Below are 18,215 nucleotides of genomic sequence, written 5' to 3' on the forward strand. Positions count from 1 at the left end.
CCTGTCTGTTCATTTTATGGAAGCATGTATGAAACAATTTTTATAATCAGTGTGATTCTCTAAATTGAAGTTTCTGTCAACTAGAAACTTTCAGAGCTGGTGTTAAATTTGAAGCACATAAAACCAAAAGATTACAACATTTAGCTTTCTAAATGCAATGATTCCAACGTTAGCATGCTAATGAAGCTGATAAAGTAAATTTAAAGTGGCGTACGACGTGCTCTTTTGTCTGGCACCCCGCAAGGGCTAACGTGACATTTTCTTCCCTACTAGTGGTGAGGATCTACGTATAACCTTTTTATTTCAGGGCCATGAGCCAAAATGGTCTTGTTGCGTCAACTTTGAAAAAATAAAGTTGTTGGGTAAGCTGTTTGTAATGCAGGGACTGACGCTGCCGACCCTTTAACCAAGACATATAAAGTGAATGTCAATGCCATCTGTGCGCTTCAGCGAATCTGCCTCTTATCTGTATGCATTGTTTGCTTAACGGAAGACACTTAATGTGTGTTGCATTGAGGTTCAATTACACACATTTCTACCTGCTTAAAAGGGGATCATTTAGAACTTGCATGGATCTATGTTGTGTTATTGTTTGCAAATCTAAATGTCAAAAAAGTATCTTGTAAATCTATTCTCCAATAGCATTTGTAGCTCGTCCTGGTGCGGTCCAGTGTTTACTGATGCATCACTGGAGGAGAGCTCAAGTCTCTCTTTACCGTCTACTGACCAGTAAAGGCAAAATAACAACTACATACATACAATTTGCATGAATCTGATCTCGGGTGCCTGTATTCCTACAGTGCTTGCAAAACCGCCACAGCAAGATTAAAATCTCTGACACTGCCTCTTTACCGAGAAAATAACTGCAAGTAAATGATTAGACAGCCCTGTAAGCCAAGCCAAGGCAATATACTAAAATTAATTGTACCTTTATCCAAAAATGCATGAAACATTCTGAATGCAAAGTCATTATCTGAGCATGTTTATTTTGTCAGTCCCTACTCAAGAGGAAATGCAATTTTGAATCCATAATTCTTTGTTGCAATGAAAACAACTCCATAACAGCATATCTCTGTCTCTCCCTAATTATTTATTGATTCCACATTCCTGTAATGACTTTATATCCAAACTCATTAGGATGAGCCCTTCATTTTTGTGGTGCAATCCAACACAGTTACTCACTGTTACTCACACAAAATTCAGGCTTTTTTTTGTCTAAACATACGAATGGACCCATGCATAAAGTATGAATCCTGGTGTTTGATGGCACAGAGAAAACAAACCAAAAACCATCTAGGCTTGGTGTTTTGGTTTAATTGCAAAACTCCGTGCTTCCTTTTTCTTTCAGCAGTGCAGCTGTAAGTTTTAGTTGAAAGAAACGGCAACATGCCTTTGAATAGGGAGCAGAAGATGCCTTTTTTCTGTAACAGACAGCAGGCAGTCCAATTTTGTCTGCTGATGACAGCAGTTTGGGATAGGATGTAGAGGAACAGATATTCTGGTATTTGATGGAATTCTAAGAAAACATTCAAACATACAGCAATGCCACAATGGCTTAGTCTGTAGGAATGAGATTTCAATATTGATTCACAAAAGAAAACCTCTGTGTACTGCTCTAAAATCAATAATATCATAGACCAGCAGAGCGGAATGAACTGGAAATGAGATTTCAGGGCTCGTTGGCGACATGTTGCACTTTCCAATTATGTGCTGGCACTTACACATATAGGAAGTTATATCAGCTGCATGTCACTCTTAAGTGTTTCCTTTGTGTCCGTCATTAAAGCTATGTTTGTTTGCAGTATCACACTGCACATGTGACTTCTGATGGGTGATATAGATTTGTACACATTTTACATTATTCTGCTCGGCTCATGTTAAAGGAATAGTTCAACATGCTGGAAAATATGCTTATTGCTTTCTTGTTGAAAGTTAGATGAGAAAATAGTTTTTTCGGTGACTATGAAATAACCCCTAAAAGATGGTTTATTTAGCTAAGTATGAAGCCTAGAAACAGAGCTAGCCTGGCTCTGCCCTAAGGTAACGAAATCTGCCTTCAGGCACTACCAAAGCTCGCTAATTTACATGTTATATCTTGTTTGTAGAATACGTACAAAAAACGGAGTGCAATAACAGCTCATTGTTATATTATGGGGGGCTAAGGGGGTTAACTGCATCAGGCTATTTCTTGGCTGGCTGCAGTAACTTGTATCAATTAAACAAAAATTATACGTGTTAACTAATTAACTGTAGATGTGCTAGTTGGGACGATTTAGTATCCTTTGCACAGAGCCAGGCTAGCTGTTTCTCCCTGTTTCCAGTCTTTGTGTCTAAGCTAAGCTAACTGGCTGCTGATAGTAGATTTGCATATAAAGTACAGACATCTAAATCTTGGCACAAAAACAAATACATTAATTCCTATTCCTTTGATGACTGAACAGGACACATTAGTTACTGTAGGTGTACAAAATGGGACTAGGATGAAAAGACCTGTTATGCCAATAATAGAGCAGCAACAGTACTCTTAACTGATGGCAATTAGCTATTGTGGCAAGCTGTGTTTTTAACATGCCTATTAGTACCAGCACAAACCTTATGAGCGAAGCCTTGACTACATCCTCACTTACCAAAGAAGCAGTAGATGATTCCAAAGAGGCAGCACATGGAGCAGACCACTGAGGGAACGATCTCGTATCGCCTCTCAATCTCCTGGTCACACTTCAGGCTCACCTCAGCCAAACCCAGGAGTTGGTTGGTGGAAGTCATGGTGACTGAAGTGAAGGGGGGCGGGGGTTAGGTTTAGGGCAACAGAGGAGGAGAGGGGTTAGGAGTGGCGGGGATGTGAAGGGATGACTGGATCAGTGGGTCTCACCCATCGCGATGTGTCTACCTGCAAACGTGGGGCATAGAGAGAGGGCGGGAGTGAGAAGAGAGAAAGAAAGCGGAAAGAGTGATTATTGATTGCTCATTTCAAGTACTCTAGCTGTGACTGCTGACAGAGCAGTAAGCATGCATTACAATTTTGAAAAAAGAAACACCCCAGTATATCACAGCCACTCTTAACAACGACTGCTGCAGATGAAATGACTGCATACTGAAAAAAATAGCAATTCAGTCAATATCATTCCCTTGAATATACAGTGAAGAAGCTGCAACAATTAGTTGCCAAGAGTTTGAAAGTATTCGGCCCTACGCAGAAGATCTGCAGCACACACATAATGGTTGCCATTGAAAAGCATTAGCATAAATTTGCATGTCGTGGGAAGCATAAGACTGTGAATTTTGTATTTGTGCCACAAAGCTTAAGTTTTTCGAAAGGTTAAAAAACAAAAACAACCCCTAACCGCTTCTGTAATCACCCACTGGAAATAATACATCAGCAAATACTCACTCACAGCTGTTAGCGTCAAGCTGAAAGACTGCTCTGTCATAACTTTATATGGTACAAAGTAGTGCTGCAGTAGTATTGACCGTGTATCACGTTTCACTGTTGTTATGAAATACTCACCGGGAATAGAAGTATTACATGTATTGCTTGTTCATGCTGCAAATGCTGAATACAGTGGATGGTCCTTGAGCATTTAGTGCAACATATGCCGGATTTATGATAAATAGACTAAACCACCAGGTAGACTGCAACGTTATCAAGCAAACAACTAAAATATGATGGTAAAGGTCTGACAACATGAGCGAGGCAGCAAGGATTATTTTGGTGGACAATTTTCCAAGATCAAACTTCAATATACTAATAACAATGTAAAGGAGATAGTACTGGAATGTATGTTTAAGTGCAAAAACAAGAAAGGAAAAAAAAGCAACCAAAGAGTATATTTTGTCTTTTAGGACTATAGAATGTCAGGAACTAAAACTCTTGAAACAAAGGTCTGTGGGTGCTATCAGTTTCTCCATTTGGGATGAAAAAGGCAAAACTTACAAGAAAAAAGCTGCCGCACTAGAAACACATCACATACAAATGAAGAACAAAACAAAGTCTGGACTGTAAAAATGATGGTAAAAGCATTCATTGAATTCATTTAACATTCAAAATCAATGTATAAGCACGGCTATATTGCACCAGTTATTTAGTGTGATAACAAACTGTAAGACTCCACTGACTACATTTCACTATAAATTGTAAATGAAGCCATGGGGCAGCTTTGTCGTTTATGAGCAATTACTGGTTTCATGATTCATGTTCTATACCCAGAGTGTAACTTACATCACAACCTCTTATCTAATGAGATGTTATTTAGAGATTTTCTGTTACACAATACAGCTCAGTATTGATAACTCCATTCTTAATTGATCTGCTTGTGTCCCTTGAGGTCAACAAAAGACACAAGCGGATCAATTAGGAGTGGTGTGAGCTGACACACTCCCTTTGTTCTTAGAGGCCTTTGTTGAAGACTTCTGTTAGGTGGAAATGTGCTCTGGGCTTCCACTTTGGTCATTTTTTTTTGGTAGTTTCTGTGCCATCAGCTAATTAAACGTGATCAAAGTCAGCTGTTTCACATATGTTGTGTAAAGACAGTCAAGAGCAAACTCAGTCAATCACTGTGTCACACTCTACGAGCAGAATACATAGACTTTATAGTTTTAGTAAGAAAAATGGCATTCAAGTACATACTTAAGGCACATTTAAAGTAAAGTGTGCACAGAAACACATAGAGTAGACCACACTGTGTGGGTGTGTTAACCACACACCCGCACAGCCCCACAGTCATTAAGGCACCAAATCCCAATTTTTTCGTTTCCAGTTGAGACACAAATTAAGACCAAAGCGTATCGACTCGATCAGCGCTGGATGGCTTTAAATAGGAACATCTTCTAAGAAACATAAATGGCAGTATGTTACTCTGCATCATCATTATTCATTTATGAAAAAAGCACTATACTACATATTTTATGCAGTCAAATGCAGTAATTCATGTAAAGGTCCAGTCTTCACACAAGTATTTCCTTTTCCACTGTTTCCATTAGCCATGTGTGACTCCTCGCTAAATCTGTTCTATATCTGCAGACTGTCCGTGTGGTAAAGCCCCAGACTTAAGATGTTTTGTTCCTTTACTCTAAATCCATTACCTTTGTCTGATTGTCTCCCTCAAGTAACTGCACCTGCCATGTCAGAGCACAGATGACATATGCGCTCTCCCTCTCTCTCTCTCTCTCTCCCTCTCTCTCTCTCTCTCTCTCTCTCTCTCTCTCTCTCTCTCCTCTCTCTCTCTCTCTCTCTCTCTCTCTCTCTCTCTCTCTCTCTGTCTGTCCTGTGCAGACTCTTGCACACACATACAAACTTTACACACATACTCACCAGCCAGATTGCACAGAGGGGTTAATCCTTATTGACTGTAGGTGCTGATGCACTGTGACACACACACACACACACACACACACACACACACACACACACACACACACACACACACACACACACACACACTTCAGTAGCCATGGTGATGTTTAGCAAAACAACTCCTCTGGAGCACTGAACAGTCAAACCCAAAATCATTTTTCCCCCCAGCATGACATGCTGTGTGCTTTGAAATAAACAACTCTACACCGAAGTGGAATTCAAGAAGAAATCGAAATCCAGAATTGTCCATTTTTTTTACTAGCTTTTGAAATTAAATTACTTAGTATCTGCAAAATGACAGTGGTCAGGATAAGCTAACGAGCAGTTAAACTGGAATGCACTGACCGTACCATTGTGGCTAGCTAGAGTAAGAACAACTACGTGGGGAGCAGATTTGAATTTGAATCTGTAGCTTTATTAGTTACAACAAGCACACAATCAGCACTGCAGAACAAAATTAATCTTTGCACTCACATAAGGGAGAATATCACCCTTTGTACGCACATCAGTCATGGTCTAGCAGCATTCTTCTGAAACAACCAATCGCATAACATTAATATAAGAATGTAGATGGATGAGCCAAAGTCTTCAGTATGAAAAACAGTCCAAAGTGTCTCAATAAATGTCAGCTGCTATAATTGCTTGTAAGCCCTCTGCACAGTACCTTTCATCAGATCCCTTTCTGTCAGCAACACCCACCTGGGTCTATGCCTCTGGGCCTCCCTGTCACTACTTATAGAGAATTAAAAGCATTACCATAGATTAAGATGAACTACAAACTGGTATTAAAACATTTTAATGACACAGTGTAAACGATGCTCACTGTGGGAGAAGTCGGGGGCGCATGACTCAGACCTAAGCGGAAGCTGATTAGCATTACTACAGGGTGTTCGAATGCAGCGGTCTTCTGTGGCAACCATGTCAGCTACATAAAGTGCATTTTACGGCCGCGTCAAGTACAACAATAACAACTGTGAGGATAATACGTGATGCTGTATTGATTTCTGGAGTTAATTCACACTCTCAGGTTCAGAGAAGCACTCCTAGAACAGACAACTTCAACTGAGGCACTATCACTGGATGGATAATGTGGTAGAACTTAAGCTAAATGGTTGAAGTGAGTGAAGTTGAGGGAAAGTTTATAGAAACAACATGACTTCTACAGCCTATATTAGAAACGAGGGAGCGTTAAGAGAGCACTACCTCTGCCAAGACCGCACAACCCCCTAAACTTATAATTATATAAAATAGTAAATGTTTACAAATGCTACATCTACCTCTGCATGAATATTCAAATACATAAAGTAATAAACACTCGTGGGATACGTATGCTTGATTTTGTTTTTTTTCATTCTGTTAAGTGCAAAGCTTCAAAGGAAAATTGGCAAAAAGGCCCCTTTTGTACAAATCTTCTAATCTAAAACATCTTCGATATGCACCTGCATCCAGAGCTGCAATTTCAAACACAAAGCCTGCGTTAGTTTGCATTTCATGCAGAGTGGGTCAAAAACCTGAACAGTAACTGGAGGAATTCCAGTTCATAATTGCCTGTTTTGGAAATACAGATTCGGAGGGTGAACCAGATTGTGAAGACTGCAGCTTAGTTTCACCACAGGCCCCCCAACTCAGGAGGACGATCGAACTGAGAATGCATGACTCTACTGCAAATATGAAAATATGCTCAAATGTTTTGGTCCTAAACGCTATCTTCCTTCTCTTTCTTTTTTCTTTCTTAACAATAAATATTCAAACGAGGCATTACAAAGGATTTTTCAGCACTTCTCGGGCATTATAATATCTTAAACGTTATGCAACCGTTAGCGCCGCAGTGCCTTAGAAGTTTAGTCTTTACTAGGTATGGAAAATGTTTAATACCGCAGTGTTTTGTCCCTGGCATCCAAAACAACATATGCAAAGAAAAATATATTTCTTTGGAACAGAAAGTCACAAAAATTGTTGGAGGAAGTGGAAGTTTGCTAACAAGCAAGCTATGTGCTTCGCTTGATATTGTTGATACACCTGCAAGGAGAATAAAGAGGAAAAGTAATCCAGTATGAGGAGTACAGTATTTTCACAAACAAAAGAAAAGTCAGTGTTGCTTCTTGTATGTCCCAAGCACTGCACCGCTGTTTATTTCCATGACAGCTTTATCAAATAAACTATAGCGATCATCCTCAGTTTGCCCAGCATGAATGTTGATTTTAATGTGTGGAGATTGTGTCACTTCCCATCCTGACCTGACACCGCCTCTGCTAACTGCTCCCCTCACAGAGAAGATGACATGATTAGAAAATAGCCCACCAATAAGGTCGGAGAGAGGAAGAAAGAAAAACAGCATATTACGCAACAATGTCACGTCCTGTCTGTTGCTATAACAACCAGCAGCGGTACAAGGACCCTGCAAATGGGAAGTGGAGCTCGTCTCCATGGGAATGTGCACGTTAAGAGCCAATCCGTGAGGGTTTCTTTGAGGCGCTTGGCAGCAGACGGTCCTGACCTCTGACCCTATTCAGCTAGTGCCTCTTTATAATTCAACAACATATTAGGCTATCCACTGAAAAAAAAACAGTCCTGTCCTTGATGTTCAATTTTCAACGGTAACCAGTTGCCCAAAATCTTGGGAGTTTTCATGGATCAAAAATATAAAGTCTACAGAAACCTATAGAGGCTTATGTTAATAAAACAACTACAGCCATATGTAGACTAGAATATCTACACTTTAACACTGGATAGTAATCATTTGCACTTCACCTCTTCATTTTTGATTCTGCATGTGTGATTTTTGCATGTGTGATTGATGCACACTAATTCAAAATCGTCTCTGAATTACAGAAAACATAGAATTGTAGAAGACACCGCACCATGTATTGGTTTGAACACAGGAGAACGTCACTGTATTACTGTTGGATTCTCTGTTTGATCGTAGTAATCATATTGTAGTGACGCAGGTTTGCTCGGCACAGGGTTTCATTTTCTATCAGCTCCACTTGAGAGCCAGTGTGCGAAACTCTGCAGTGAAGCCGACATCTGAATGCTGTTTCACAGGCTCGCTTGTCCTCCCTGCTGACAAATGGGGGGCCGCTGAATCAACTCACAGCACCTCTGTCGCAAATCAGTGTTCACATGATGATCTGCTCAGCCATATCCTTTGCTCGCATGCCTCCATCAGCCAGACAGGCCAATAATGTTAGGTTACATATCAAAACCCACTGGCAGTGTAATAACCTTTGTGCGTGTTGATGTGCTCTCTGCTGGAGTTTTGCTTCAGCTCCTCTTCTCTTCAGATGAGTAGACAGTCTGAGGTCACAGATCAAACACGAACACTGCTGGCACTCTAATAAGGGTTTTACGATTCATTCCGCTGTATGCCAGCTTGTATCTCTGGCATCCAACGTGTGTTGCCATTCACAGTGTGACTTCACCTTCACCCCTACGAGTGTGCTGACTTTTACAGATGAACTGATAAAAAGCAGTTGACTTGAAAAAAATGCTGCACTCCCTGAATGACTGTCGTTATGTATAAATACCCGATTCTGTACTTGAACACTAGATACAATTTCCATTGCAAACTGAAAAAATATGAAGGAAATATCAAACTGTATTCTGCAAAATTCAGAGGATTGTGAGGAGTGAAGTCGTCTTTGCCTTTACTGTTTAGTGTGTGTGTGTGTGTGTGTGTGTGTGTGTGTGTGTGTGTGTGTGTGTGTGTGTGTGTGTGTGCGCGCGTTTGTTTGAATTTGTGTAAAGCTTTTATTCCCTAAACCTGCTGTGAGATAAATTATATTTTCTAATCTTTACTGATATGGGCAAACTGACAGGACGAAAAAAAAGATGAAGGGTTAGAAAGTGTTTGTGCCTGTGTGCGTCTCTGTGTGTGTGTGTGTGTGTGTGTGTGTGTGTGTGTGTGTCAGCATGAATATTTCAGAGGCCCCACACTGGGTGGTGGCGACAGAGCATCACCAGAACGAGGACACACTACTCTCCAGGGTGGGGACTTCGAAGGGTTGGACAGAGAAAGAAAGAGGGAGACACAAGTGAATAAAGGTGTGAAAAAGAGAAAGAGAGCAAAATTAGCAGCAGTCTTTGGACAAGGAGATGTTCCACAAACAGATAAACAGGAAGACTCAATACACACACACACACACACACACACACAAAAGTTCACATAACTGCAAAATCCCTGCAGGTTAGGAATCTCATCCTCTTTTGAAAAGTGTGTTTGCTTTCCTCAAACACAGTGAGTTCGTCTTTACAATAAAAATCAAACTAAAGTATATCTTTTTTCCCTCCTGGAAACTTGAGGTCAGCTTCCTGCCTTTTCAACGTTTGCAAAGGCAGAGTGTTATTCTTTAAAAAAGAAAACAGACCTTCGTTGAAGTCTAGTTCCTGTGCCAAGAAAACATGACAACACAACAGTGATGGTGAGTTAAAGCCCTGTTGGCTAAGGTACGGCTGACGCCATTGTTAGGACCGTATGTTTCGAGCGAAGACAATCTTTTTCAAATTGTTCATCACATTATTTATCAGCATTAAAAATCAATACGGTGGCATCTTTTGGGTTTCTTTAACTTGTTGTTTTGTAAAAGTTTAAAATCCGACTGTGATTCCTGCAAAGCTCCACTATGAGGAAGCACAGTTTTAGTTTATGGATAAGTCCCATTCGTCTAGGGTTTGACATATTTGTCTCAGAGATTTCTGCCTCAATCTCAACACAACAGCTGTGAACTGAATTCTCAACAGCAGCAAGCCTTTCAAGAAACATTGGTGTCATTACTCTGGATAATAAACAGACCTCCCTCTGAACAGTTTTTTAGTGGAACTACTGAAGGAATGAACCCAAACACTGACAGTGTGTTCTGTGGATTGTCGAGAGTAAGAGTGTGTTTCTGAAAAGTTATGGGATTTAATTTGTTTTATGTAGTTATTCAATGTAATAAGCAGCGCAAACAAAAAACATTCAACGTTATTGTATTGGGGTGGCAGCAGAAATATATCAATCTATCTATCTATATAGCTATCTCTTTTGCACTGCAGGGTTTAAATGGAAAATTGTCTTTCCTAACTCTGGTATGACGTTGTGATATTGATTTTTAAATGTACCTAAGTGTACTTAGATCAATAGATTGGACCAAATATTAGATCATGACTTAAACTAATGTCATAGTTATTTTTGTATCAGATAACTTGTGTGAGGATAAATTACATTTCTACCTAGAGAATGGGGAATAGAGTTCAGTGGGTTATAGTTCAGTAGGCTAAGGCAGGATGGAGATTTAGCCTGGGTTAGTCTGAGGTTAAATGAGGTAAACCTTGCTAATACCACTAAAGTTATTACTCCGATATCATGCCTTAGTGAAACAACTCAACAACTGTTGGATGTATTGCTGTGAAATTTGATACAGACAATCATGCCCCGTACGGATGAGAACATCGATCCCATAACTTCTCATAGCGCGCGCGCAATTGTCAGATCAAAATTTCAATCAGTCCAATATTTTGGTTTCTTACCCATTACCTGCAAGTGTAACGACATTCCCATCAGCCTCAGCTGCTTATTAGCAAATGTTAGCATGCTACCATGCCAAACTAAATGGTAAACATCACACCTGCAAAATCTTTAACATGCTTGCATTGTCATTGTATATTAACCTGCTGATAACACTGAGAAGTGTCTCATAGAGCATTTTTGGTTATCCTGTCATTGAGTCATTTTCTCTTGCTTTGTGTGTAATAATTCATTGTACCAGAGACCGTCAAACGTGGGCTTGTACGGACAGCATTTTTCACTGGGGGGGGCATTCATGTGCATGTGACAGTGAGCAACAGTGTTGCTGATGTCATGGTTACTAACAGGATGACTGTGTTTTCATCCAGCCCATCTGTCACTGGGGAGACGACTACAGTGTGTGTGTGTGTGTGTGTGTGTGTGTGTGTTGTGAGAGGAGGGTGTTGTCGGGAAAGCAGAACGCGACTTCCAGAGTTAGAATCTGCTTAAGATTCAAGACAGATCTGACGTGAAAGAAATAGAACAAAACAGTCCTATCTAGCATCTGTGCACATCGACTGCAGAATAAAGACACTGTGGGATTAATCCACCGCGTGATTACCGTTATTCCACAGACCAGTGAGATGTAACATCAAATAATCTCAGTTCTTTCATTATATCCAAATGGCCTTTATTTCAATAATGAGTTATGTGATGTGTATAGCTCTATAAGTGCAGGATGTTCGTTCCTGTGATAATAGGCATTAAAGGGATGCAGTAGTGAACAGCATGCGTACCTCCTAGCATTGTTTCCTGCAACAGTAACCAACGTGTGTGCTGTTTAAACTGCTTACACAAAGCTTCCAAATGCTTTATTAATGTTGACAAGAGCTTAAAAACAGGAGAATATATTAAGCTTATAATTCACAGTTGTTTATGGAGGAAAACATTCAAACACTTGCTGTTTGTATTTTATCAAAGGAGATTAGCAGTTCTGTGATTGTTATCATTGCAAATTGCATATTTCGCGGTTTTGAATTTGTATGGGTCAAAACTAGCTATTTCAAGTGTTTGGGCTTTGGGCAAGAGAGATAACGGAACATTTTCAGACACCTCAAATGAGTTGCAAATGATGAATTCATTCATTCAGTCGTAATTCTTTGCAGGCCAAACTTTGCCGTTACACTGAACATAGCGTCCTGGTCAGTTGGCACAGTAACCAGAAAGGAGCAGATTGCCTTGTTTTATTAATCTTTGATTAACTGGACTGCTTAGCCGGACCTTACTGTGTAAAAGCAGCGTCCTTATCTTACTGTAATTTAGTTTTACAGGCTTGAGAAGCCTTAGTTGAGATTGCCCCCTTAGCCTCTCTTGGTAGCCTTTTCTACGCTGTGTTTCCAAATCAATTTCCTCTCTGTGCATTTCCTTCTTTTGATATTATAGTCATGTGTTGATCCCATCTCACGGTCTGTGGTGCTTGTATAAATAAATACACGGATGTGAGCACCAGTAAAGACATCACTTACATTCCATAAAGGCAATATAACGGCAGGTCCTTTGATAAATAAAGCACTGATATTGATAAACAAATCCATGCAAGAAATATTAATAGCATCATTTTCATCAGTGCCATTTCAGTGCCAAATTGAGTGGAATAATGCCAGAGCTAATGCTAAAAGGGGAAGCTATTAACAAAAACAAATGTGGTCACAATTCCAACAGTTTAAATGCCTTTCACTGCTAACAGCCTCGAGTTCATCATGTGCTCTTTGAGTTCTTCACCCCATCCATCATGCATACGTGCATTTACTTTGTTTGTAACTGTAGAATGAAACTTAACTAGAGGACACTCACAGAGAAACATTCTCGGTCTGGGTCATTTGGTTGCCCGGGTCATTAGGTTTGAAGGCAGGAAGGTGATTTGTATGGGAGCTGTTCATTTTCTCCTCCCACTCTCCCTCTCTCCCTCTCTCCCTTTGAGCTACAAACCCATTGAGATGTCTGAGTGACCTTAAGACCCCTCGAGCAACCGCCTACCCACAAACGCACATAGAAAAAAAAAAAACACAATAACGAAACCCTGAGAGAGAAAAGTATTCAAGACACAATGTCCTCATCTCTGATCCTTCTCTCACCCAATCGCCTTCCATGCATCTATTCCCCCATCTACCCATCCATTTAGCAAACTGCTCATAAAGTGCAAGTATGAACAGAAACTGCTTTGCTGTGCAGTGATCTCAGGTGTATCTTCAGATGTTGCTTGTGTACCATGGGCAGCCTCGGAGCACTTAAAGGGAAGTGATCTGAGAGTGTGTGTGTGTGTGTGTGTGTGTGTGTGTGTGTGTGTGTGTGTGTGTGTGTGTGTGTGTGTTTCCGCCCACATGTTGGTGGCCTCAGCATTGATCCCCCTCTAAGCCTTGGTCGTTGCTTGTGGCCTGAAGGTGAGGTGACAGGGGAGTAAAGAGGCTTTAATCAGATTACAGCTCATTCTCTGTCTTTCAGCGTCTCTCCTTCCAGCATCATTTATCTCGCTGTTGCTTTCAACTACTTTTTTTCTCTCTTGCTGAGCACTACTAGACCTACTTCAAGCCACAACGTTGAAATTGTCTTCACTCCCACATGGATCCAAATGTCCCTCATGAGCTGATGGTGGCTGTTCAGAACTAACTGTGACTGCACAAAAAGTAACCCTGGAAATGCATGAAATGAACAACTTTCAGAGCAATCTCTTTTTACAGGTATTCAGGTAACTGTAGTCGACGCTCGGATGAAAATAATGTTCCAAAAAGCGTAAAAAGATTTGCCTTGTCTTTTAAAGCATTATGCCTCCATTTCCTACATAATCATCTACATGCTGCTTGATTATGGCATTTCTGCTAGTAAAAGAATAACATTTCCTGCCACCACCTGAGGTGAAGTACTTAGATTTTTTTTATGTAAAAGTATAAATTCTACAACGTACAAGTACTCAAAATGTATTGAAATTGTAAGTACAAATATGTATGTGTATAGATTTTTTAACTCACGATCCACAAAGTAGCCAGTAACCATAGCTAGCACTTAAAGTACATATATATGTTATATCAAATACAACACCCCACCCGTAGCAGACACACAGTACATTTTGTCTGTGATGGTGTGAAAACAGGATAAGAGGCTGTGGCACATATAGAAACACACACACACACACACACACACACACACACACACACACACACACACACACACACACACACACACACACACAAATACACAGTTTCTCTGTATAAGTCCTTGCCTTCTATATTTCACTCTTTCTATTAGCCATGCTGCTCACAGCTCTGTCTCTCTGTAGGCCCGTCCTGAATTACTGCATTCAGTTGTAGTTCTGCAGGTCTGTTTGTTTGTTTGTTGATATGTTCCTGTGTTGGCACACACGTGTTATGATATAATTAATACTCATAATTGTCTTTGCAGTCAACACATAAGGTTCATACGTACTGTACACTCAACACATACACATGTCTGCATTTGCAGAAACACACACACACACACACACACACACACACACACACACACACATCTTTCAGATATTGTATGCGTTTACAACATAAACGTTGGCAGATGCAGCAGATGTGTCTGGACGGTATGGAGAGACTCTTTTAGCTACAAACCGACATGACAACCCAACACACACGGCACGTTGCTAAAGGGCTCTTACACGCTGTGAGTCAGATCTGGTTGAAACTAGCTGTCCTCATTGCACTGACCCCGTCCTGATTAGCGCACAGTTAGCATTCATAGGGCTCAAATCAGTAAATGGATGTCCAGATGGCGTAATGGTGAGCTGCACAACAAACAGCAATATATCTGACCAGTGTGAGAAACCAGTGTGTGTGTGTGTGTGTGTGTGTGTGTGTGTGTGTGTGTGTGTGTGCGCACACGAATACGCCAGAGGGAAAGACAGCACTGTGGTGTATTAATGGGATTAGGATCAAGTTTACCCTTTCTCTTCCCCTCATCCTTTCCCTTCTAACTCCCCCCCTCCCCTTCCTGTTCCCCCCATCTCTTTCTCTACCCTGCCAATTCTTCTTGAAGTCCATGTTCCTCATTGTATGGTAATTATTTTAGTTTGTTTGTGTTTGTATTCATATCAGTCCCCATTCGTCATAACTCTGCCCCTTCGACCTTTTTACCTCCTACCTTCTTTCTTTTCACTTTACTATTAATATCTATCGCTCTAGTACGTTCCATTTATATTCACAGTCCTTCCTCACTCTTTCTTTGTCCACCCTCTTTTAACCTCCCATCCATCTTTCTCTTTAATATACAACAGAAACACTGAGGCCTGTTGCAGATGAGCTCTGTCAGACAGAGAAGCCCCTGCAGATGTTTTGTCTTTTTGGCTTATGTTCACTGTACTTACATAACCTGTCATCAAAGCACGGCACAGTAGGAGCAACATAGGCAACCCATGTACGAGTGGTAGTCTCTCTGGTAACCATCCTCCGCTAAACACCGAGATCTATGACGCGTTGCTATCTGAGATCTATCTTAATTATGATCAAAATACATGGGCGGCGAGGCCATTTTTCACAATTATTTGAAACAATATTTGTGAAGTTGAAAGCTTTCCTCTCCACACTGGAATGATGGTTTGTTAAAAATGAAGTTAAAAAGTAAAAGTCTGGATCCTTGGGAACCCTATCCCTCAAATGATTTGTCACAGTTAGGTCAGCCACGGAGAAAAATGTCATCAAAGAGACAGACTTTTTGAATTCTGGTCAGACTTCTAATCAACTACGAGCCTGTCGCTTTGGCCGAAGTCTACTATCTGAAAGGCACCACAGGGGGGGGGGGGGGGGGGTCAATGGGCCTTTAAAAGGCCTCTGTCCTTAGAATCCCCTCATCTTATTCAAAACACTGACCAAACAAAGAATTACGCGGCACTGACATTTAAATGCGATATCAAGAGCTGTGATTAATCAAACACCGAGGAGTCAGTGTAGGAATAGCACTGGTCAACCAGAATAACTGCAGTGTTCATAACTTGGGCCTATTAGAGGAATTGGGTTCTGGCTGGAAATTTAGACGACTGGACCTTTTGGGCATCATTGGGAATGAAAGTAAGTGTTAAACACTTTCATTTTGCTCACTACCTCGTGTAACAGTGCCCTGGTTCATGACCCTCGACCTCTCCAGTGAAGCAGCACAGTTGCCAGGAGGAGAACGCTTGGTGCACTGTGGGTTGAATGTAAATATGTGTTCCTAAAAAAAAAGGCATGCTTGGCCACTCATTATCTGATAAATGATGGTAAAGAAATATGATGAAGATCTATGCCACCTTCTGAGCGTGTTCAAGTTCGGCCCACGGAAATGAACCACAAACTGGCGGAGAGCCCCATTCAAAGAAGGAATAGCTCTACAGAGTAAGAAAGTCTGTGGGTTGACACAAGTGCACCACTCAGTTAAACAAAAGCACAGTCAGTAACTGGCTGCACAGTGGTTCCTTAACACTATATCTCATTCATGCTTTTTCCCATGGCGACTTTTTCTCTGCATCCTCTATTCAAATACTGCACAACCTCAGAATCAATCATTATTTCTCAGGAGAAATCCAGCTCAATGATGTAAGTTTGCCTTTTCTAACAGACTATGCCTAGAGAAGGCCAGAATGACCCTTATCCTCTGTAATTCTAAAGGAGATTCGATGCTCCTACCAGCCAAATAAGAGGATAATCATACTCTCTCATGTGTTTTCTTGTGTTGGTTTGTGTGTCTCCTCCTTGCGCCGCAGCTCTTCACAAATGCCCTCACATATAGTACCAAACACATACACACACATTATTAGCACCAACACATATGGAGCACACCACTGCACTCTTTTTCTGTCAAATGGTTTAGTTTTGATCCATTTATGAATATAATGCTATCTTGAACAGCAGAAGAGTGAGAGAGAGAACACACAAGTTCAAGCTGCGCCATTTCCATTTCAGTGCAGGGTGAAAGACAACATTTGCATGTTTAACAAAGGCAATAAAAGAAAATGCCTGCACAGTAAGCTCAGCAGGCTTGCTGCCTATAATTACTTCTTCTTCGCTAAAGCAAACTACTAATTATGAAGATGTTTCATGTGCTATTACTGTACCCTGAAGAAGAGAGGAGGTGGAGAGACAACATGTTTTCCTTCTGTCTCTGGTTTGTTCTTTGGATAAACTCCTAATGACAGTAGGTAGGTAGGTAGGTGGGAGATAGATAGATAGATAGATAGATAGATAGATAGATAGATAGATAGATAGATAGATAGATAGATAGATAGATAGATAGATTTGAATGGGATGTGCACGTGACTTCCCGCGAGTGCAAATCAATTTGGCTCCCACTGTTTACACGCTGTCCAAACCAATTATGCACACGGGTATCAAATTCAGAGTTTAGTCTTTTCAATTATTAATTGCCACACATCATGAAGGATTCATCTGGCTGTCACTGATATGCGACCGTTGAGAGGTCTGGAAGAGCTCGCGCCTTGTCTAAGAGCACCAAATGTTCCGCGAGGCAGCGGTTTGACAACAATAGAGGGGAAACAATAGGAGAGGAGATAGTCATCCGTGGGTCTAATTTTCAAAGGCAATTACAGTGATGGGCATAAGGGGATGTGGGCAACATAAGAAGCTCTCGGGGACCGTTTCATCAGTATGAAATGTGGTTCGATGAAGGTGTTGGGTGGAGATAACAGAACAAAACGTTACACTTTAGTCTTTGTACTTAGGACTCAATAATATATATACCATATCTATAATGCTATAAGCATAACATAACTGACGTGAATAAAGAAAAACTCACCTCAAAAAATGCAACATATCAGCGTGTGTTTTCTTTGTCATCGCCGAGTCCAAAAATGAAAAAAACGGACTTTAAAAAAATAAGAAGAGAATCTCCAGTTGTCTGTTCGAAACACACAACAGCATGATCTCAGTGAACCAACCGGGCTCGGGTCAAAACAACAACAAAAAAAGACAGCGAGCAACTCCAGAAAAGCCTGAAGCGAGAATGAAACAATGCTCAACTCCTCTTGGCTACAAATGTCTCACTTACTGCCTCCCGCCGTCCAGACAGACGCGCCGTCGTTGCACAGACGTACCTCATATAATATTGAACGCCGATAATGGACCGGTGCGACGGGAAATGGAAATGCTGCCTTGCGGTTTTTATTCCGTGTTTACATCATGCTTTCCTATTATATCCCTCCTTACTCGACCCAGTGTGTGTGCTTCCTTTGTGCTCTCTTGTCTCGCTCACTGTGGGTAACGGGTTAAACCATTCCCGCAGCACGAGAGGGGGTGGTGGAGAGGAGCTATTCATGTGGATACGTGAACGAATGGGCTTGGTGACTCG

The 18,215-nt window shown here is 40.9% G+C and overlaps 1 protein-coding gene across 2 annotated transcripts in view; it reads right to left on the reverse strand.

Moving 5' to 3' along the window:
- tmem198aa (transmembrane protein 198aa) overlaps window positions 1-18,107 on the reverse strand; it is a 30,389-nt gene extending 12,282 nt beyond the window's left edge. The window contains exons 1-3 of one of the 2 annotated variants that reach the window (XM_068702915.1): window positions 17,962-18,107; window positions 17,664-17,765; window positions 2,628-2,890 (exon numbers count right to left, since the gene is read on the reverse strand). In XM_068702915.1, coding sequence (XP_068559016.1) covers window positions 2,628-2,766 — 139 coding nt within the window. In that variant the 5' untranslated portion in view covers window positions 2,767-2,890; window positions 17,664-17,765; window positions 17,962-18,107. Of the gene's footprint in view, window positions 1-2,627; window positions 2,891-17,663 lie in introns of both variants that reach the window. The other variant, XM_068702904.1, reaches the window with a different exon arrangement.
- Between the last annotated feature and the right edge of the window lie 108 nt (window positions 18,108-18,215).

Source organism: Cebidichthys violaceus, unplaced genomic scaffold (genome assembly GCF_023349555.1).
Source record: "Cebidichthys violaceus isolate CVI_PGR_0920_01 unplaced genomic scaffold, fCebVio1.0.p SCAF_11, whole genome shotgun sequence".
In the NCBI taxonomy this organism is placed as follows: domain Eukaryota; kingdom Metazoa; phylum Chordata; class Actinopteri; order Perciformes; family Stichaeidae; genus Cebidichthys; species Cebidichthys violaceus.